Genomic DNA, 22,205 nt, shown 5'->3' with positions numbered 1-22,205 from the left:
GGAATTTTTGCTGTAGGACTGTCAGTAGACTGAATGGAAAGTCATGACAGCAGGATTGCAGCAGGCTGTAGGAATTTGGCTGTGAGAAGCCCAGTCTGAGTCAGACTGTTCACCTTGGAGGAGGTGGTGTTACAGATGAGGTCCAAGGGCATTAACAAGTCTGCAAAAGAGGGAGAAACTGCGGCACTCTTTAAATGACACAAGGAAAAGGTAATACAAATTGCTCCTCCAAAGTATGGAATAGGTTAAGGTAGTGCCTATATTCTGTATGCTGCACTTTAGGAGAAGGTGAGACAGAATCTAACCAGTTTAGACATCTGTGGAGTCTGGTTACTTTTGCTGTCTGCAAAGGACTTGCTCTCAGTTTACACCAGCTTAAACCTTGTCCCCCTCTGTACTCAATATTACCCATCTTGGTTTTAACTACATAATGGCTTCAAGCAAAAGCACAGTCATGCTAATCCAGGCAGGAATTCCTCCATGCTTCCTCCCACCCAGTGAAGTTTTGGATATCACAAACAGATAATGACAGATGGTGGCACATAAACCCCTGTGCTAAACTAGTTAAAGCCCAGAAGCTGAGGCTCTCCCTATATATATCTCGGAAGGTAGGACTGCATTTCCGCCTTTTGAAAGTTTGAGGAGGATGAGTGGGGTTTGTTGGGCTGTTTTGTTGTTGCTTTGTTTTAATAATCTTTAGCCAAGCTGTTTTATTTTATATTAACAAGCATTTGCCTCACCTATCCAATTTAATATACATACAGTTTTCTTCACCCTTACACCAAGCTATCTCAGGAAGCTTGCTCCACGCTAATATAATTAGGATAGATACATCATTACCTTTTCTTCCAGGCTGAACAGTGGGAGCTGCTTCCACAAGGGCAAGATAGACCCAACTAGCCAAACAATGATATTTCATCTATAAGACAAGCAGAAGGTCCCTGCTGTCACCAGGCTCTGCAGCTGCAGAGGCTCCTACCTTACATAAGGCCATCTTCACTGGTGTTGTTTGACCCAGTGTAAGGCAGCAAATAGTTCTTGTACCTGCACCATATTGCCTGCAAGAACACAACCAACTCCAGGGCTCACACTACCAAGCCGAGTTCCAAGGAATGAGGACAAAGCAGAGCACAGTCAGGGAATATGTAGAACATGCAGAGGTGTGATTGTGTCTAAAGGGAAACTACATTCCTATGTGTTCAAGAAAAAGCTTTTACTCTTTATAACAGACAGTATGCAGGGACTGACTTACTTTGAGAGTCAGCTTCTCTTTGAATGAGTATGTCACATGAAGTGTGAACAGGAAGCCAGAAATGTGGGCAGAAAGCAACTGTGGCCAGCGACTATGGTCACTCCTGTGGTCTGTACAAGTCTGGTGCATTGATAAGTATATAAAAGTGACAACAGCTTTTGGAGGAGAGAACTGGAGAAGATGACCCGAAGGCAGGTAAGGTGATCTTGTTACTGGTACCCTCTACAGGCACATGGAAGACTACCAGAGACTAAAACTTGAATCATTTGCATCCCTGTGAGTGTTGTAAACACCTAACTATTGGCTGGTTTTGGGGAGGGAACACTCATTCCCACATCTTCACACAGCAAAACCTTCAAAAGATTTGTTTCCATTCCTGTGTAAAGAAAGGAACATAATTTTAAATCTCAGAATTTCAAGGAATAGAACAATTGTTTACGACACATGTTTGTAAAGAAAATAGTCCAATTGCGTCAAAGTACGTGATTTACCCTTACAGTACAAAGGTAAAGCGCTTTCAAACCAGACTGTTGAGCTAAGAGCCAACGAGGGCTACAGTTTAACTTTGCATTCAGAAAAATCTTGACCGTAACTATAAGGAGGCTCACTTTCCCCATCTACTGGTCAATGGAAAGATTGGACTACACTACAATTAAAAGCATTACCACCGAAGCCCTGATTCAGTCGAATTCTCGAGTTTTCATTTCTAACTTTAAACAGATGTGCAAGTGCCATTGATGGTAGCATTTCAGTAAGCACATACGTGCTTTGCCGAACTGGGGCCTGAGGCTGATAGTTTAGCATGGCAGGAATAGGGTTATGAGTTCTTTACAACCAAAGAGAAAAACACATTATTTTCAAAGACAATACTAGGACAGCCTGTTCAGCAACACTGTCTTGTTAACCATGAAAAATTAAATAAATATGCCTTCTTTTGTTCTGAAGTGCACTAAGGTCATTAATACTATAAAATAGCAGCCTGCAGAACCCTTGCCACAAAGCAGCCGTATGTACTGCAGCTCAGTAAGGTCATCATAAGGTTACCGTGGCTTCTTCGGGATTTTTTTTTTAATAAGTATTTGTTTACTAAATAGAAAGTCACATTCCCTATAGGCCTGTTGACCTTATATTTTCCATCATTGCATGCAGTGCATCCATCCTTCCAAAGTGGGTCTGTTCCTTAAGGGAGCAGACTGAGTCTAGAGTGAAGATGTGAAGTTTGGGTTGACTTGAAGAGACATTTTACCCTACCCCAGGTAGGATGACTTGTTGCATTTCTCACTTTGAGCACATGCCTCACTGTCATCCATGTTCTTTGAGGGCAGCACCTGCACTCGTACGGTAACATCCATCTGCTCCACAACCTCCCATTCTGGCTGCAGGTCTGATCAGATGTGCCTAGAGACAAGCTGCAGACAACAGAAAGGCCACAAAAAGCCTGGCAGCAAGCTGCCCACCAAGTAATCCAATATAGCTGCAAGCTGATTCACCATGCGATCTGACACCCAGGCATGGTCTCTCCATGTGACCCCAACAAACCTATGACAGTTTGTGTAGGCACGTACTCAGTATGCAAGTAGCTGCATTTTCCACAGGACACACCAGTTTCCTGCTCAAAGGACTGCTGGGTCTTGAAAAGTGTAAGCAGAGCCTGGACAGGTCTACCAAGGCCCACACATGAAAGTTCAGAGGAGTTGCTGTCACACCACAGCAGATTGATGAATTGTCACTTTCAACAAGGAGAGCCCAACATTGTCTTCAGGAAGCACAGGTGACAAAGCACAAGTGTGACCATCTATCTTAAGGAGCTACAACTCTAGTTACCCAGCAAACTCTGTGAGAATAATCCAGCCACTGCAGGGAAAAGACTGCAGAGGAGAAACAACAGCATCACCACTGAGGTTATTTCATCTCAGGTGATAAATCTGAGAAGCAACTGTAACTGCATTTAAATAGCAGGCAAGGAAAGAAATCATTGTCAGTAGGTCTAGACCTCCTGGTATACCAAGTGATGTGTATAAAGCATATAAAGCACATCACTACTCTGAAGATCATCACAGAAGGTTTGCTTAGCCTCCTCCCAGAAGTGTATTTTGGACCGAGTTATTTGTCTTAAGAGTATATTTAAATGTTCATGAAATCACTAGAGTCAAAGACTATAATGGACAAACAATGGACAGTAGTGTCTTGGAGCAAATGCTTGTACAGCCTCGTAACTGCAGGGTAAACTGGGATCCAGCATTTCTAGCTGACATCCCTAGAGAGGTCACAAAACCAGCCAAGAGATTTCTCAGATGAAGCATGTGATAGCTAGTACCTCAGGTACCCAGCAACTGGGATAGAAGAAACAGTCAGTGTCCTGAAGTGTCTGCAAGGAAAGACCCCAAGGACCACCTCCCCAGGTACTCCCAGCATCACAAGCCTGCTGGGAGATTCCCTCCAGGCACACCAGCACTGGCATACTCAACTAGGCAGCAGGGAAGCAAACAGCTGACAGCCAAGGTGTCACCCAGGACAGCACAGAGATGTCAGAGCTGGGCTGTGCCCAGAACAGCTTGCAGTGTAAGCTGGATTCCTCAAGGGCAGGTGTGCTGGAAGTCCTGTAGCTAAGCACAGGCTTCCTCAGTAATTCATCAGCTGCATGGGACCAGTAGAACAATTTAGGAGTATTTCAGTTCTCCAGCCTATAAAACACTGAGTGATGGAGGGGGGACAGCATTTACACTGAGAATACAGGTGCCAGCTGTGCTGGGCTTGTGAATTTGTGTACAACAGCCCACACATGAAGAGACACCTGGAGAAACACCCCTCAGAACAGCTCAGGGTTCCTCCCTCCTGTGGGGATGCATGGTGCTTAGCCACCTAAGCAGCCACCCACAGAGCAAATGCTTCTAACCCGTTGTGCTGGGGGGACCCACTGAGACCAGCTGGTTGGGTGGAAGCTGCTGGAAACAGAGCCATAACAGGTAGCTGTGAAAGAGGCAACCCTGCTGAAGACAGACACTGAAAGGATGCCAGCACTGTTTTACTAACCACTGAGTAGGATCGCTCTCAAAAGCGGCTTCCACAGGCAGGAGTCAGACTTCATTAATCCTGTAGTCCCTCACAGCAGACACCTTCGACAGGCCAAGTTCTGGCTTGTTAGGCTGGGAAAATTCACTCTTCCCTATACAAGGCCAAATTTAGGCATCTGACTTACATCACAGGCCCAAAACTTATTTTGTCAATCCAAGCTGTTAAATAATCCAGAAACTGGCAAAAGCAAATGTTTGGCGAGAGCTCTGAATATAAACCAGACTTCAAATAAAAGCTATGACCATGACAGCAGATAAACCATTAGTCTTTGTTTTACTGTTCCCATAAACGTACATGAGACAATCCTTCATATCCTCAGTCTCTGCTCCATTATCAGTGTTCAAAAACAATCTCCAATTGTTGGCACTCGACAGATTGAGGACCATTTTTTTCTTTGTAAAACAAGGTGAATCAAACATCCCTGTTCCCAGTTGTGAATAATTCTATAATTAACTACGTTAGTTATTTACAATACATTTGAGGAGGAATATCTAGCACTATTCCTCTCCAAAAGAATTTATTTTCTTGGTTACATAACAGAACCGAATGCAATTTTTCTTCCCCTTAACCTTTTTCCTGGGAACAGTCTGCATTCTTCAGCTGCGCTCACTCAGGCTACTGGTTGAGATCTTCAGTTTCAAATAATAATGCATAAGAAGAATACAAAGACAGGGCTCCCCAGAGACCAAACCATGTATTCTATATCAAAAGGCAATTTGCTTTCACTGGGAAATAACCAGCACAGAAAATACTAAACCAGAAGTTTCATTCTACATTCAGACACTTAAGAGTGGGTGATTATCCAGCTATTAGTCGCTGTTTTGGGGAGTCTTCTGGGATACAGGAGTAACTATCTTTAGTCACAGATATTCTAAAATTCAAAACAAGAGAAATAGGCAAAGCAACTAGTATATCACTTCTTGCTACCACCACATGCAGTAAGAATATTGTTAAATATGCCACTCACTCACCAGGAAACAAACATCAGAAGGAGCTGGAAATCCCTGCTTTGCCACCACTCAGTTTTGACGCTGTCACTTTCTACCTCCTTGCAGAGTCCGGCAGTGCCTTTTCAAGCACCACCTGCGTCAGGGCACACTGTAATGTCCCAAGGGATCAGCCAGCTCACTCTGACAAAAGAACTAGGGTCAGGTGCTGGAATCAGCCCAAGGGCCAAGTCCCAGCTGGCAAATCTAAAATGACTTCCAGCCTGAGGGAAATGGGAGAGGAGTGTTTGGAAAGAGCTTGCGTAGAGCACTTCCAAACAGTAGTAGCCCTCCTTTAGGGGAACAGGAATACTGCCTAGGCTGAAGATCAGTAGATGGTTTGGACTGTTCGAGGTGTTTTTGGGGGGATGGTTCTCTTCTTGTCCTGGACTGGGGTAAGAAGCCCCCATTCTTTTGCTGGTGAGTAAAAGGAGTTTGCACAAACATGACTGTGGCTCTTGCTTTGCTGGGTGAAGAGAGGTGTGATTATAACTCGTACCCCACTGCATGCCTACCTTCCAGCTGCCAAAAGCCTCTTGCCAGTGAGGCTTCAAAAGGGAGCATGGCTGGCCAGTTTGCCCAAAAATAGCTCCTCACCTCTCCTGGCATCTTTTCAAAAGCCTGTTCTATCCGTACTCTCACCAGGCAGTAACTGCTGGTTACCACTCCCTCATCTATGGTGGGAAAAGCAAATATAGCTCTTTAGCTTTTCTTTGCACTATGAACACATAATGAGAGTGTTCCTTGGACAGGTCCCTACTCAGGTAAAGACTCAAACTTCACCATGACCCTCTACTTCCCTAAAACTACTGTAGGCTGAATGGAGCCTCCTGGCCAGATAGATAGATCCAGTCAGTGGCATGTAGATCTCTCCATTTGTCCCCTCAAGACTGCACAGAAGCTTATCTGGCATTCATTGATTATGCCACCTTACACACAGCAAAGGGACAAATGTGAACTCTTTAATCACTGCAAGGATGTTTTTTCTCCAGGGCAGAGATGTTAAGTCTGGAGACAATCAACACCATAGTCCCTGGTGCAGTATGACAAGCTTTGCACCAAAATGCACAGTCATTTTGCAGTGCTCCCGGAGGTGATGATGTCCTGTGCTGACTTATCCTAGCTTGAGGGACTAGCTACAAGACAGCACATAATCCTAAAACAAAAATCCTTAGCAACTTGATCAGATTCTGGAATTAGCCCCACTTTCAGAAGCAAAATGGACCAGATGACCTACAACAGTAATTTCCAGTCTAGAGCCTGTGATTTTGTGATACCACTGCTTTTGAGATAGCGCATTTGTGAAGGAACAATGGAAAGACTGCTTCTGCCTCACATTTGGGATTGGGGATTCAATTAGAGTTAACATTTTCCTGGCAAAGATTCTTTGTGACCCTTGTGATCAACAAAATACAAACACAGTGGAAACACACTGACGAGATCTCTAACATTCAGAGCAGACTTGAGGCATTAAGCTTTCACTTTCTTTAGGGCAAGGGTATTCCTGCCCAAGGAATGTCTTGGGTCCTCTCCTACATATAGCTCCTCTTTGAAAACTCCCTGTCACTTCCTACAATAGCATATATATGGAGCAACATTGTACTAAATATAGTAATTCCCCAGATGCCCAGCCTCTGAAAATTTAAGTGGATGTGGCCCTTCCTTCATTACTTTATCACTGTGATGATGATCACTGTGACTTCTTTAGATCCTCACAGCTCATTACAGGCTCCTTCACCTAATGGTGCTGCTGGCATTGCTGCTGTGATCCAGAGGCAGAGAGAGGTAGCAGGGAGCAGGCAGCAGAGGCCACCAAATCACATAAACCATATTAAAAGCACATAGAAAATGCAGGGAGAAGTAATACCCCACAAGTTTTTCATGTGGGACACAGGATTTTGGACAAAACTATGGGAAATTCTTTGTTATATGTGACATCCAGCATGCCTGTGTTACCCACTCACAGGATGACTATAAGAAGGACAAGGGAATGGAGCTTATTTCAGAAGAAGCTACAAGCAGACAGTGAAGATTCTGTTACTAGGATTACCTGCTTTCCACGCTTCAGAGGACTCTTAGAGGTGCTGGTCAGCCAGTAATGGCACAAGAGTTCTTGTATGAACCTTCCTTGTATCTGTAGATGGGAGGAAATAAGGCTAGAGCTGCTCTGCCACAATCACTGGCACCCCAAAAGTCACAGGTAATAGACCAGGGAGCAAATGCTTCTGGTTAACATCCACTGTGCCTTCCTCTTCATCCAGGGTGGAAAAATAAATACATTCCTCAAATGTGCCTGACCCATCCAGTTCTGGGAGTGAATGGGTGGCTGAAGAGGACTCCTCCTACAGGAATTTCTGCTGAGGCAATGGGAGTACCTTCCTCCTCTACTCTGATTGGCATTGCTGAGATTCACTGTACAAAATTACAGGAAGAAGTTGACAGCAAAGGAGGTACCTTTCCCTGTCACCTGAAAGACGCTTTTCAGCATAAGGTCCCTTCCAACTCGTTATTCTCATTTCTGATCTCTCAAGGTAGGCTAGAGTGAAGGGAAGTTAGATAATTTCTCCTTAGATGAAATTATATTTCTCCTTAGATGAAATTACCTACTTAAGATGAATTTCTCTGCTCATGATAACCTCATCTTGGCTAGGAACTTTCTTTAGAAATGTTCACCTGTGATCTGCTGTGGAGGAAACAGGGAAGAGGGAAAGAAGTATCCCAAATTGCTCTGTGAGCAGCAGAGCCTCTGAAGGCTGTATTCCAATGGATTTATGTTCTATGTCCCTCATGCTCCTGCCCATTCAAGTGGCCAGTATGCCCTGTCTCCTCTTCATAACTATCACCTGACCTCCAAGGTATTCCTCCAGGGCTACAGGGGCAATACCCTCTTCCCTGGAGTATCTTCAGATCTTCCTCACCTCTTTTAACTGCAACTCATCTTCGCCTGCTCAGTACTTGCAGCAATCTTAGAAGACTTTTAGCTATTTCTCAGGCATCCGAAGGTCAGAAGAGGGGACCCATTGTTACAGAAGACAAGGGAAGTAGCAAGTCAAAACACTGAAAACTGCTGAATGCCGAAAAATTGCTAAGGCACCTGGAACAGCAGCAGAAGCTGACCAATTTTCTGTGGTTTTGTGCAACTGTAGTAACATTCATAGTGGGTTGTGTTTCAATTTGCATGTAGAAACTTATACTCCAACTTGGAGATCTTCTGAAAAACATCAGTATTGTGAAAAGCAGGTGAGTTTTCTGTTTGACTCCCCAAAAAATAAAATTCCCATATTCACAGCCTATATTTCAGCAGTGTAAAATCCTGGGCAATTTCAGAAGTTGTTTCCTTTCAAAAAGATTCTTCAAAACATTTTTAATTCTTGGACCCAAAATAAGATTCTCACACAAATCCAGGCCTATTTTTCCTAAACATGAAGAAAACTCCTCAGACAAGAACCAAATGTTTTCTAGAGCATAAACATCCCCCCCCCCCCAGTATTTACCTTCATCATGCCTTGCAAGTAAGGGGAGTACTCTGATTGCCATTTTACATACGGAACTGAAGCTCAAAGGGCACATTACTTGCCTGCTATCAGATAGAAGCATGGTAGAACAGGGAAGTGACTACCGTCCTGTTCCCAAGACAGTGTCTTAAACGCTGCACCATTTTTCTTGCAAGGCCCACAGAGTCTGTGATATTCACAAATACACCTCGGATCAGAGGCTAATACATAAAAATGAGAGCTTTAATATGCTTTGACCTGTACTTTGGTTTTGCTCTCTCCCATTATACACTGTCCGCATAGAAACACTGTCTACCTGCAGCACTTTCCCAGAAGCTAGAAAATAATTTCCTTCCACTATCAAACATACTATTTGGGCAGCCTGGCACCAAAGAAAAAGCCAATACAGTGTTTCATTTACTGCTGTGTCTGCATGTTAACCTAAAGGTCAGAAGGACTGTACACAGTACTGAGAAAATGAGCAGTTAATGATTGCTAGACTGCAAGAGGGGAAAATACACGACTTACATTGGTTTAGAAGACCGCAAATCACTAGCACTGCTTCTTTTTCTTCACTGTATTTTGTGGAAGGCCATATGTACAATAACAATTATGACGTTTGTTGGAGTCTTTTCAATGTGCTTTGAGTAGGACAGAAAAAAATGTCCTCTCATCAGTGTGAACAATCTCAATGAAACATGCACAATATTTAGCAAGAAAATCCCATTTTTCTTGCTATGTATAATCTGGCAGCTTGCAGTATCTTTTGCCATATTTACTCCTTCTGAAGTGTTTGTGCTTGAGGGTTTCATTGCATCATCAACAGTCTGTAATGCTCTGAAACTAAGCTGTGTTTAGACCAAAATGCCAGACTTGTTCTTCATGGCACAAGTTTTAGTAATTTCATAACTTACCAGCATACAACAGCAGGCCTAAACTTAGTACAATGATGCCCTGTTGGGGCATCAAAGCACTGGTTAAAACTTTCCTCCAGTCCTCTAAAGGCTGAAGTTGTATTTGCTGTTCTTACTGCAACTAGCATAAATAAGAAAAAAATGCATTTGTATTACAGAATAGTTACAAAAAGCTGTTTTAAAAAATCCTAAAAAGGCATTTTTATCAAATGTTTTGTCTCAACCTTTCCATCAGAACAATCAGAACAGATGGACCCTATGGGTTCCTCTGCAGAAGGCAGACTAATAATTATATAGAATTATGCATCATTGTAAACACATCTAACAACTTTGTGTGATAGCACTGAAAAGTGATAGCTGTTGCAGGCTACAGAAGTAGCAAAACCTCCTACTTCCAGAGGAAGATAAGGAGAGTCCTGCGGGGCACAACTTCACCTGTTACTGGGTAGCTAGGAGAAGGAGAGGCTTACCTCCAGTGTCCAAGAGCAAAACAAAGCATTGTCACGAAGCCCAGAAAGCCAGCTGCAGGATTAGAACTTCCCATCTGAGTCTTGTGCAAGTCTCCAGGCAGCTGGCAAATGCCAGGGCAATCACAAAAAATTTCAGTGTAAATAGTTCTGGAGAATTATTGCAGTATGTTCCTTGTTGACTTGACAGTTTTATCCAGACAGAATGTCAAAGATGTGAAAAACACATTCACTGCTCTAACAGTTTAAAGACATGGGCAATCAGCCCACTTTACTAGGTGGAACACAGCAAGTAAGAAGTGATGATCATTAAAACCAATTCTTTCCAGAGTTCAGGTTCACTTCAGGATGCAAAACACACTGTTGCAAATACTGTACAGGAAATCACAAAACTTAAAAAGCTTTTTTGCCATGGAATGAATTACAGATCAGGACCGACAAACATGCACGGTTCTATAAATGCTACACTACTGAGTTCATGTACTCAAATGTTTTGCAATGTTTAAGTAATAAGAAGGCAGAAGGCTCAGCACCTGCCAGCAGCAACCAGTTCTGAAACCATCCAACATTTTTCTAGGCAAGATCCAGACCTGGCAAATTGCTCAACTTCACAAAGCAAACGACAGACAGATTATCTTATCTCCTAACTCAGTAGTTTAATAGCCTCTGTCACATCACTTATCCTGAAGAGTGGTTTCTTTCACACTACTACCATGACGTATGTTTTTTAAGCATGCGTCACCAAGTGACAGAAGCAGCATTATTTAACAATTCCCAGTTTCTCCAGAAACTCCTTGTTTTGCAGCTAGTCAGTTATAGATGGAGAGCCCGAGTTTAAGCAATACTGTATTTCCACTGCAAACACACTTTAGACAACTTTGCTGAAACTGATGCATCTCTATGTTTTGTCTGAGAAAACAGAACCCAAGGCTCCCGCATTTCCATAGTTTCATTGAAGAAAGAATTAAGTGATTAAAAAACCAGTCTGTTCCTCAATTTAATTGCTTCTTCTTTTCCCAGGAAACACTGAATTAGCTTTGTGACGGTGTTAGCAGTTGTGACTGTGCTATACAGTGAAACATCTGTCATTATCCCTACAGTGAATGTGTATACTTCCTCCAGCTTCAGCCATCATGTGAAATCACCTGAGAACTCAAAGAAATCAAGTTTGATCTCATTTTTCCAGCAAGCAAACAAAAAACTTGTAACGCTCATAGTGGTAACAGGTGACTGAGGGGTAAAAAAAAAAAAAAAAATCAACTCAAAGCAGAAACGCATGTTTGAGTGGGAGGGGAACAGTAATGACGGGTAGAAAAAGAATCGCAAGTAGCAGAGAACACTGTGAACATCCAGTCTTTCATCTGTCACCTTAATAAATGCGTGATGTCCAAAAAAAAAAAACTACTGACTTCATAAGTAACATTCACAAGGCATACATTCTTCCTAACATATACGATCTTGCAGTGCTCCTTAAAATGTTGTATAACATAATGAAGTGCTAAAAAAAAATCAAAAGGTAGTATACTCAAATTAATGCACATGCTACATCTGTACTTGAGAACAATACCGGTTAGGTTATAGACTGTAACTAGAGATTATAGACTTGTTTATTTTCACTGAAATCTGAAAACACATAGTTTATTCAGAACCAATTATTAAGAGAGACATAGAATTTAGGTAAGGATTTTTGGTAGGGGCAATGCTTTGCTTGCCTGTTCTAACTATCATTATGCTCACCGTGGAAAAGTGTTTCTAAAAAGAGATTCTTTAAAGTATCTGCTCTTTTACCCAAACATCTGGTGTTAACCTCCTGTATTAGGTGTACCAGTTAGGGTTTTGGTGACAAGGAAGGCAGGCTGCAGGAGTTGCCCCACGCTGGACACAAACAGCTCCAGCTGGCTCCTCAAAGAACCCACTGCATGACACAGCTCAGCCCAGCAGCCAAGCAGGTGGCACCTTTGTGAGAACATCAGACAAGCAGAGGAAAGAGGGGGAAAAAGTGAGAAACAGCAGTATGAACAAAGTCAGGAAAGAAGGTGGGGAAGGAGGTGCTCTAGGCACCAGAGCAGGTATTCCCCTGTAGCCTCTGGAAAAGACCTTGTTGGAGCAGCTATCCACACTGTGGCCTGAGGAGGAGACCACACTGGAGCAGCTGGGTATTTCTTGAAGGAATTGCAGCTCATGAAGAGCCTATGCAGGAGCAGGGGAAAAACATGAGGAGGAAAAAGCAACAGAACTGTTGTGAACTGACAGTTACCCCCTCCATCAGCTGCTCAGGGGACCAGGAAGGGAAGAAACGGAGGAGTTAGGAGCGAAGCCAATCCTGGAAAAAGAGAGGCAGTGGGAAGGTGCTATTTTAAATTTTGTTTCTCACTATCCAAATCTATTTTAATTGCCATTAAAACTACATTAATTTACCCCAAGTTGAGTCTGTTTTGTCTGCAACAGTAACTGGTAAGCAACCTACATGTGTTTATCTGGACCCACAAGCTTTTTCATCCAATTTTCTCCCCTGTCCTACTAAGGAACCAGAGAGTGGCTGGGCAGCACCTGGCCAAGGTTAACCTGCACGCCTACTTGAGAAACAAATTAAAAAAATACACACTGGTTTAAAAGGAAGAAATTTTAATGTACAAATGTACACTCACCTTGTTACATTTTCTGCACTGATCTCTCTCAGTATATACTTTTATCATGTTTTCGTAATAAAACCACAAAAAATAATTCTCAAACTAGGGAGAAAACTGCAGTGTCTGCATGATTTATTCTAGTCACAATTTATTCTACAAGTGTCTACATATTAACAAAAAAATGCTCTTCCCTTTTCTCACAGAAACAAATATTTTACTTCTAATCTCAAGAATCATACAGCTCTCTACAGTCTGTGCATTATGTCCCAGTATCCTCTGTCAAAACTAGCATGAGTTTATCTCTTAGGACTTCAAGCAGTAGCCTTTGTTGCTCCTCATGTGCCCACACAACATATTCAGAATTCTTCTCCAGCAACACCCAAAGACAGAGTTCAGTGAAAGAAGAAATGGCTGAAGATGTCCATCTTCAGTTTTGCCTTGCAATACACCCAGCCGCCAACATTACTTTCTTCCAAATGGATCAGACCATACTTTTAACCCTACAAATCAAATATGAGAATAACAGCAGTTCATAACCAGGCTGTTGGAGGAAAAAAAAAATAGAAGAAAATTGGTCTGCTACTGCAGCCTGGTGTACAAAACAATAAGGAACCAAATAATTTCTGCCCTGAACTCACAGCTCTGCTTAAGCTTGCAAAAATATTTTAAAAGGCAACTTCCTCTTGCTCTTAAGCTTCAGATAATGGAAAAATTTATTACATTCATAAGTAAGGTGTTCTAATATTGCTGGAACAACCATCTAGAATTGCACCTTGTACTTAAACTTGTCTAGATTTCACTTTCATCTAGTGGATCTCATAACTTCTCAGCAGCAGCTAAATTTAGATGGAAAAGATATAATGAGGAGAACTGGTCCTCAAGTACCAGCATCTTGGATAAATGAGCCAGTCCAGCCCTCTTTTATGTTTAATAAAAAGGCAGGTTTACCTGACTTCTATTTTGCAATACCCTTCCTACTCCTCTTCAGCATTTCACCACTTTCCTGGAAAATAAGTCCTGCACCAATGATTGAACTGATACGTGTAGTAATGACATGGCATTAATCCTATTTGGTTTTCCCCTGATGCTGATGGCAGGCTTTTCTAAAAACAGGAATACATTACCCTTTAACATACTCAGATATGAACTATTTCATCAAGACATATCATGTCTTTAAACAAGACACATCATGTTTAAAGACGCATCATGTCTTTAAACAAGATGTGCTAACCTTACATAATGAATAGCCAGTTCCATTAGCCATGAAACAATGAACTACCAAGGACAGTCTGCCATACTTTAATTTTATTCCCCTCATATGCCCTTCTACGGGCAACAGGGATCAAAAGGCTATTAGCATTCCAAATTTTCTTTGTATGTAGTAGATTTCTGCCTCATCCCTCCACCCATGAGGCTGGAAGGTACTTCAAAGTGCTCATAAATTGTTTTTCAGCCGAGTTGTAAAGCAGTATTCCACAAACCAGGGTACAATAGTGTATTCTTTATAACTACAGCTCATCTCAACCACGGTTCTTGGTTGCTCTGGTTCAGAAGTTAATTTCTAGTATGGAAATTGACATCTATTGAAGAAAGTGCGAAAATAGCAATTACTGCAACTTATTTGCCTTGTTAAGCCAATTTAAAACAAATTTCATTAATCTGTACTTTTCAACTCAAGAATTAGCCTGAAAAAAAAATCCATGGCAAGTTTATTATATATATTCTTTGAATATATTCTTTACTGTATTATTTAAATCCATGTAAGTATTCCAGTCTTACTTCAAGAAGGTCTTTTAAACAATCAATGCAAACACATGAATCAAGTATACCTGCAGGCTGAATATCCTCTTGAACAACCCCAGCTCGGTTTATTGACTGTTCTTTCTCTGGAAAACAGAACAGAAAGGACACTACTAAGAAGAAAGAGAATACCAGACATCTTGAGTGCACCCATTTTATTCATTCTACATGCTACACAGTAAAAGTCTGTTGAGTATCCACCTACATAATGGAATGGAGTCTTAATACACTGAGAAACTAACAGCTTGTCTGTTTTGAGAGATTACAAACAATAAGATCTTAAAGTAATGACTACTGTTCAACAGAAGATGCAAAAACACGTCATGATCTTATCACATAAGGACTAGTACTTTCAGGAGCTCACAGGCTCAAGGTAACTCTCAAGATTTATTCTTTCCAAGATCAGTGACCCCCATTTTCAGGCCCTGAAAGATTTTGCATCTTACCACAAGCAGATTTCATGACAGCATCTACAAAATTACTGCGCGTAAACTGTGTGAATTTAAGTATTGGAGGGATATTTTTCCCTACAATGGGCCTGTCTCAGACTTTTTTGTTTTAAAGATTCAACCACCTGAAAGACAAGACATGGCAAAAACTATGTAATTTCCCTTTACTAAAGGCACCTCCTTTTTTCCTCCCTGCCAGTTAAGTACTTCACCCCTGTGGTACTTTGAAGCAGGAAGTCAAAGCTCTGAATTAGCCTTCTGCCCAGACCACTGAACTTTAAACAACTATAGGGTGCACGTTCTCAGGGGAAACTCAGAACTAAGTTCAACTTAAAACTGAAACCTTTCAGCCTCCTATCCCACTGAGAATGGCCAGGCACTATGTGTTATTAGGCTGTCGAGGTACAAGCCTAATGCTACTGGAAACCAGCAGGCGTATCACAGTAATTGATTCGACTTGCAAGGGGGGCAGGCATGGGAGGCAGATCCAGCTGTTGCTCCAGAGAACTAAAATCAATTCTTGCCTTTTGCAAGATTACTGTGTGATGTTAATGATGATGTCCAGCTTCAGACCCAGCATTCCAAAATGCAGAAATACTGAGTATCCACCACAGCTCAAGGCAATGGAAGTCTCCTTCCCTGGAGACATTCAAAACCCGCCTGGACACATTCCTGTGTAACATTATCTAGGTGTTCCTGCTCCGGCAGGGGGATTGGACTAGATGATCTTTCGAGGTCCCTTCCAATCTCTAGCATACTGTGATACTGTGATAAGCATCAAGAAAAGCACATAAGAAATAAGTAAAGGTCAGATCAAAGGAGAATTTGAGCAGCAAGCAGTAAGTTTAGACTTGCGTATTAAATAGAAAATTTAAGCACTTGCTAACTGTGCATCACTTATATGCTAAACCAAGACTAAAAAAAAACCCTAACCTACAAGGGAACACACGCTCACATAACACACAAGTACAAAAGAGGATGTCATCTACTAGTTGTCTCCTTCCCCTAACGCAGTCTCACTTCTGGTATTATATTCTTGAAAAGTGCATCATAAGCAAAAATTAAGGTTTTTCAATAGGAACACAGAGTAGAAAACCTTTGTGGGCAGTTTCCAACTTCACAGGCATAGCTTCCTTAAATAAAAATCTGCTTGCAAATTTAATTTTAAATCATCTTTGATGCAAGGCTAAAGTCCCTCCAAGATCAGTAAGTTTGTTACCTTTTCCTTTTTTTTACGTCTTCCTAGAAATCGCTTCAGTTGTCTCAGGAGATTAACCACATATATCTTCAGGCTGTCGTCAACAGCTTGCTGATTTTTGCACAAGCTGAAGCAAGGGGATGAGGCAGAACTTTTACCCAGAACCTTTACCCGCTCCCTTCCGCGGTACTGAACACAAGCTCACGGGTGCTTCCCCTACCGTTCCCGCGGCGCGGAGGGAGCCAACGCTGGCAGCCGCGGGGCTTCGCACCCGAACCTACAGGCGACTACGAGAGCTCCCTCGTCCCAGGGCCCAGGGACGGGCTTTGGCGGGTTTTGTGTGGTACTGGCAGGAAAGCGGGCTCTCCTCAACAGCCAGTTTCAGACCGAGAGCAGCTCTAGCAAACCATCGCAACCGGTAAAGAAACTGTTAGCACTGTTTAAGGTAAACACTTAAATTGCAGCTGGAAAACATAACTCAACTTAAAAGAGTCACAGAATGATCTGTTTGGGTTGGAAGAGACCTTTAAAGGTCATCTAGTCCATTCCCCCCAAAATAAGCAGGGCCATCTTCAAATCTCTCACGTTGCTCAAGAGCGTTGTCCAATCTGACCTTGACTGTTTCCAGGAATAGGGCATCTACAACCTGCTCCAATGCCTCACCATCCTCATTGTAAAAAAACGTATTCCTTGTATCTAGTTTGAATCTACCCTCCAAATATAGAACCATCATGAATTGTCCTATGGCACTGTCCCCATCCTTTTTGTAAGCCCCCCGGAGGCACTGGGAACTCTGGGCTCTAAGGTCTCCCCTGAGCCGTCTCCTCTCCAGGCTGAACGAACCCAACTCCCTCCGTTTCAGCCCACAGGAGAGATGCTCCAGCCCCCTTATCGAACCCTTTAACTGCCTTTCCGCCCTCGTAACAGCTTCAGTGAACAGCTAAAGGGTGTCCTTGAGCACGTACTGGCCTGTAACTTGAAACAAGAGTACTACGAGTTTGTTTTTCTTTTTAAGTATCTCTCAGGCAAGCAGAAGCCTCTCGGCCACTCTCACCCTCCGGCAGCCCTGGGGCACCCTCAGGCGGGCCCGCTCGCGCTCCCTTCCCGTCCCGCCCCGCAGCGGGACACAAACCGCTCACGGCCCGCTCCCCTCCCGCCGCGCAGGCACTCACTGTACTCCTCCGGCATTAGCAGCGGCCGGAAGTAGATAGGGTAAAAAGCCGCCGCCACCACGGCCACGAAACCACCGAAGATACCGACCGTGCGGTACAGCCCCGCCATCGCCGGCGGGCACAACCCGGAAACCATGTGCCTCCTACTTCCGGGACGCACCGGATGCTCCGCCTCCCCTGCCTGGCGCGGCAACAGCGGCGGGCAGCGCCCCCGTGCGGGCCGGCGGGGCACAGCCCGGTGTCCGCGGAGCTCGGCGAGGGGAGAGGGCGCCGCGACACACCCGCCGCTGTTCGTTGTGTCACGACGGGCCAGGCGACCAGCACTGTCCGCTGTACCGGCGTCCGCACGCCTCTGCGCTGCCCCACGGCACGGCCGGGGAGCTCGGCCCCCACAAAGAGCTCGGCCCCCGCAAAGAGCTCGGCCCCCGCGTGTAGCCCGGCCCGGCCCGGCCCCTCCACGCCCTCGGCACCTGGCTGCGGTGGCCCCTCCTCCAGGAAACCGGACCTGCCGCGTCCTTGTCGGCGTGGCCGGGCTCGGACTCCCGGGCTGGGCAGCGCCGCCACCGCGGTGGTATGGACCCTCCGGCTGAGCGCCCCGCCGTGCCCCGCTGCCGCTCCCTTCTGCTCCTCCTGCTGTTCCTCACGGTGAGTGGCGCCCGGCCCCGCACCTGCCCTGGCCCGGCCCGTCGCGTCGCGGCCAAAGACTGGCTGCGGCGAGTGGCCGGGTCGGGCGGCGGCTGGCGGTGAGCGCCCAGCCCCGCGGGCGGGGTACGTGGGTGCTCCGCGGTGGAGCTCCGCGATTGGGGGGGCGGTGCGGGACTGCAGGTTGTGGTCGGTCGGGGCCGGAGCCGGTGCCCAGGGGTGCGCGGGGGCCGAGGCTGCCGCTCGGAGCCAGCCTCGCGGTTGTCCGGCCCGGCCCGGCCTGGCCCGGCCCGGCTAACCCCCTCCAGCCCCACGGTTATGCCGCGTTATGGATCTGGGGGACATGAGGTCATTAAATCGAGGTGTTAGAAAGCTTTACCGAAGTGACGTGATATTTGGGGTTTGAAAGAAGGGGGGTGTCTTTGACATCTACTTACACGTGTCACTGTGGGGCTGCTCTGGCTTACAGAAACAGATGCATTTTAGAAGCATCTACTGAGCTGCTTTTTCCTCTTAAGGCTGTTGAACACGAACTCGGTTAAACTCTCTATGCCTGTAGGGGGTATTGATGCTGATGGGCAGCTTTTTGGCATGTTTCCTTTTCAAGCATCTTAAGATCTAGTGTGGCATGGTGGGTGTTCACAGGGAAAGGGCTCTGGTTATCTGCAGACTTCGTGCAAACAGGTGCAGTTTCAAGGGGCTGTGTGGGATGTCTGCAGGGGTGAGCTCCGGGAGGGTCCTGCTGAGATCTTACTTCCAGTAAGTGAAGGAACAGTTTCTCATCATTTCTGTATGTAATACACTGCTGAAAAATTTCCCTTCCCTATTGGTTGTTGTGATTGCCTCACACAATGATTCTCATCCCAGCGTCTGATGGGGTGACTTGTGCTAACTCCTCCAGATTCAGCAGGTTTTAAGAAAAAGATCAAGAAAAAAAAAGAACTTTTAAATTTTTTGTGGCTAAGTTGTCCCATACAATGAAGCCTTTCTTATTGAGCTCTGCCAGTTTATGGTCACAGTTTGAATCCAGCATACGTGGCCTCTTTACTGTGCTGGGAAACTTTTATATTTAAATCTCATAATCACACTTATTGTGTAATCCTTTCATCCTCGCTCTCGTGGTTGGAGATGATACACAATTAACTCTACCTTGTCTGAGATAACGGAGGGAAGGTGCTATGCACATTATGCAGTGCTCTGGGGACCCTGTGTAGAGGCAACCAAGTGGTAACGGAGACACAGCTGTGGTCTGGAAGAAGTTACGGTCTGTGGTCTCTGCTGCAGGGTGTGGGATGGCTCAGGGGTCTTTGCACCATGCTCCTTGCAGTATGAGCCTCCAGAAGGGTAGGTTAGGTGTGGTGTAATGGCAGACCCAAACATGCTTCTTAAATTTTTGTAGCATGTGTCTCAACTAATACCCAAGGCACCAAAGAATAGGAAGAAAAGTTTCTTGAGTAACTCTATGGGAGTCATTTAGCAGAACGGGCACTAAGGGAAAGGCAGTAAGGCTAGCAGAGCTGAAGCTCACCTTGTGCATCAGCAGTCACGGTACCTCACACTTAAGTGCTCTATGAGCATCATGGAGTTGCTTCTACAAGGAGCCGGCTTTGGATTGCAGAGCTTTCTACCATGGGATCCCCACCGCAAATTTTCTGCCACTCACTGGAAGTCACATGGCCACATTCGTACACTGCTGTATCTTTGTTAACTGTGCTAGACCCAAGCTGTCATTGCTGGAGGTCAGCTCCCATATTGCTGTATTGGATAAACCCCTGAGAAAACTGGGAGCTGCCTGTGTGTATTTTGACAGTAAATATGTGTATGTGGTAGGCACACAGTGGTACCACGGTGCTTTGTAGTGTCTACCTGCTAGACTGCTACATTTTGTGCTAGCCATGTGGCATTGCTTTCATAACATATTACCATCTTCCTCATGACACAGCTCCATATCACAGGGATTAAGCTGTTTGCAAGTACTCTTTATTGTGAGATTAAAAAAAAAAGTTAGGAATACGAATGATAATTACCAAGTAGAAGAGATTTACAAGAATTTGTCTTTACTGCTATGCACTTTTGATGGTTTTAGAGGTATCTAGGACCAAAGAAGCATTATGTAGGAAGCATAAAAGAATAGTATCTTTGTCAAGTCAAGCTCTGAAAGATAATAAAATTAATATTAAAATTAGGATTCTCTTATCAACTTTTGTATGAGTGTTAGTGTATGTGGTTTTGTTACAGGATATGGTGGTAACTTTTCCAATGGACACCAACTTCCAATTGTGATTACTTTTTTAGCCCTTTCAGTAGGCATTGTTTTTCAGTATCCATATTTATACCTTCACAGGTTTTGCTGGCTTTATGTTTTTAGAGTGCAGCTCTCAAGCAGTGTTAACCTATCTTAAATAAAAGCAAAATAGTTTATCATTAAGGACTTTTACTGATCCCCATATTGGATCACAGTGAAGGTCTTGTACTCCAGGTGCATGACACATAATGCTGATAATTAGAAATGCACTAATAACTTGGCCAAAGCTTTTAAGAATCACAGTGAAAAGCCATCAATCCAAGATAAATTTCAGTTCAATTTGTTTAAGCTTAGCAAAGTTAAAAGTTACCAAAGACATATCTTCTCATTTTAAGCAATCTTAATGACCAGCTTTCCTGGTAATCCTAAGAGGCAATTCTGAATGTTTTAGATGGATCAGGGGACCTGGCAGAAGTGCGGTCCTAGTGACTGCCCTCTAAGCTAAGTAATCTTCAGTATCCTTGGCAGTGCATCAAGCCGTATGCTGATTGCAGAGCAAGAAGAAAAGAAGCTGTTTGAAGCCGTAGGTACAAGAACTTCAACATGGAGGATGATCCTGGTGTATGTCCAAACACTCACAAAGTTTATTATAATGTACGTAGCTGCGGAGAGCAGAAGCTGGGCAAAAACTGCCTGCTGGTCTTGCTGCTCAGATTTGTAAGTCTGTCTCCAGGATAAGAACATTTCAATAATAATCTCCTTAACACTTCATGAACATTAATTCATTCTCAGGAAGCCTTAGTTCTTACGACGTCCTACAGGTATCTGCATGAGAGGTGACAAAATTAGCTAACTTTTACAAAAGATACAGAAACTTCATGTAGTGGCAGTACTAGTGGACAACAATACAATGAATAAATGCCAGTACTTTTTAGTATATACTCTTTAGGGATGATTCTAGGAGCATGTGTCAATAGCATGACGTGTAAGTCAGTATCTTAGACCGGATTCCATTTGCGGAAGGGCGAAAGGATACACCCTGTAAATACAGTTTGTTTGTAGAAGCATGTGTAACTATGAGAATTTGATGTAAGGGAGTTGCTACCATTAAAACCTTGATGATAGCTCTCCAGTAATGCACATCTGCTTGCTGTGTGAAAGAAACCTAATATTCTGGAGCTCATGCATGGTATGTAAACCTTCTGCTTGTGCATTGCTTCATGTGCTTCTGTTATTGCTGCAGGTATATTAGTAATCATGTAAACTTAGATTCTCTGGTTAACATGTTTTGTGTTTGTTTTTCTTTCCAGAATTTTCTGCTATCCTTTGGAAAGGAAACATTGCGGACAACGGCAGTTCAGTTTGAACCAAACATGAGTTATGTGGACTTTATTCATTTAAACATTTTAGAAAGGAAGGTTCTTAACAGTTCAGAAGTTTCAGTTCAGTATTTGTGTTCTAAGCCTTGTATTATCAACTTAGAAGCAGTAGCTTCTTCCGAGTTCAGGACTGGTGTACCAGTGTATAGAAGGAGATGGAAAGATGAGAAGAACCTTTATGTCAGCAGAACTCGACAAGTACATTTGAAATTTCCGAGCATCATGGTTTACAGAGATGACTATATCATCAGAAACTCAATAATAGTGCACAGTGTGATATTATACGCATGGATTAGTCACAAATCAGTTACCAGCTATGATACTGAGCAGAAGGAACACTACCAGGATGCAGTTGCCAAGAACTACACTTTCTTAGAAGCAGTTCCACCTTTTGAGCGCCCGTTTAAGGACCACAAAGTTTGCTTTCAGTGGGGTGCTGACTATTTGTGGATGCTCCAGGCAAACAGGATACCTCAGTGCCCTCATGAAAGTGGTAGGTATA

At 43.8% G+C, this 22,205-nt stretch overlaps 3 protein-coding genes across 7 annotated transcripts in view; 1 reads left to right on the top strand and 2 right to left on the bottom strand.

The window, feature by feature from the left end:
* Window positions 1-6,930, bottom strand: part of RBPJ (recombination signal binding protein for immunoglobulin kappa J region) — a 140,456-nt gene extending 133,526 nt beyond the window's left edge. For both annotated transcript variants that reach the window (XM_062636535.1, XM_062636532.1), the window contains exon 1: window positions 5,299-6,930. Coding sequence is in view for 1 of the 2 variants with exons in the window: in XM_062636532.1 (XP_062492516.1) it covers window positions 5,299-5,312 (14 nt within the window). In the remaining variant the exon portion in view is untranslated. The remainder of the gene's footprint in view (window positions 1-5,298) is intronic.
* Window positions 6,931-7,351: 421 nt separating this feature from the next.
* SMIM20 (small integral membrane protein 20) lies at window positions 7,352-17,596 on the bottom strand. Of its 4 annotated transcripts, XM_062636526.1 has the most exons (4): window positions 17,438-17,596; window positions 14,648-14,704; window positions 13,767-13,921; window positions 12,797-13,318 (listed from the first exon to the last, which is right to left on the bottom strand). In XM_062636526.1, exons 1-3 carry the CDS (start codon window positions 17,571-17,573, stop codon window positions 13,803-13,805), a joined length of 312 nt encoding a protein of 103 aa, XP_062492510.1. In that variant the 5' UTR covers window positions 17,574-17,596; the 3' UTR covers window positions 12,797-13,318; window positions 13,767-13,802. The 4 variants fall into 4 exon arrangements, with proteins under 4 accessions (XP_062492512.1, XP_062492510.1, XP_062492514.1 ...); XM_062636528.1 differs by lacking the exons at window positions 12,797-13,318; window positions 13,767-13,921 and adding an exon at window positions 7,352-7,447 and having other exon boundaries at window positions 17,438-17,592; XM_062636530.1 differs by lacking the exon at window positions 13,767-13,921 and having other exon boundaries at window positions 12,797-13,359; window positions 17,438-17,587.
* A 237-nt stretch (window positions 17,597-17,833) lies between these two features.
* Window positions 17,834-22,205, top strand: part of SEL1L3 (SEL1L family member 3) — a 37,987-nt gene continuing 33,615 nt past the window's right edge. The window contains exons 1-2 of the mRNA XM_062636525.1: window positions 17,834-18,082; window positions 21,635-22,196. Of these exons, the coding sequence (XP_062492509.1) occupies window positions 18,011-18,082; window positions 21,635-22,196 (634 nt within the window). The 5' untranslated portion in view covers window positions 17,834-18,010. The remainder of the gene's footprint in view (window positions 18,083-21,634; window positions 22,197-22,205) is intronic.

The sequence above is a fragment of the Pezoporus occidentalis genome, unplaced genomic scaffold (genome assembly GCF_034315485.1).
Source record: "Pezoporus occidentalis ecotype Australia unplaced genomic scaffold, CSIRO_AGI_Poc_V1 ctg48, whole genome shotgun sequence".
Taxonomy (NCBI): Eukaryota; Metazoa; Chordata; class Aves; order Psittaciformes; family Psittacidae; genus Pezoporus; species Pezoporus occidentalis.
Note: the sequence above shows the minus strand (reverse complement) of the source record. Positions and strands in the feature narration are given on the sequence as shown.

Coding starts and splice junctions, on each gene's coding strand:
- SMIM20 (XM_062636526.1), bottom strand. CDS start 17,573: ATGGTTTCCGGGTTGTGCCCGCCGGCGATGGCGGGGCTGTACCGCACG. Junction 14,705..17,437: donor GCTAATGCCGGAGGAGTACA/GTGAGTGCCTGC, acceptor TCTGTTTTCCAG/AGAAAGAACAGTCAATAAAC. Junction 13,922..14,647: donor AGAGGATATTCAGCCTGCAG/GTATACTTGATT, acceptor TCCTGTTTTTAG/AAAAGCCTGCCATCAGCATC.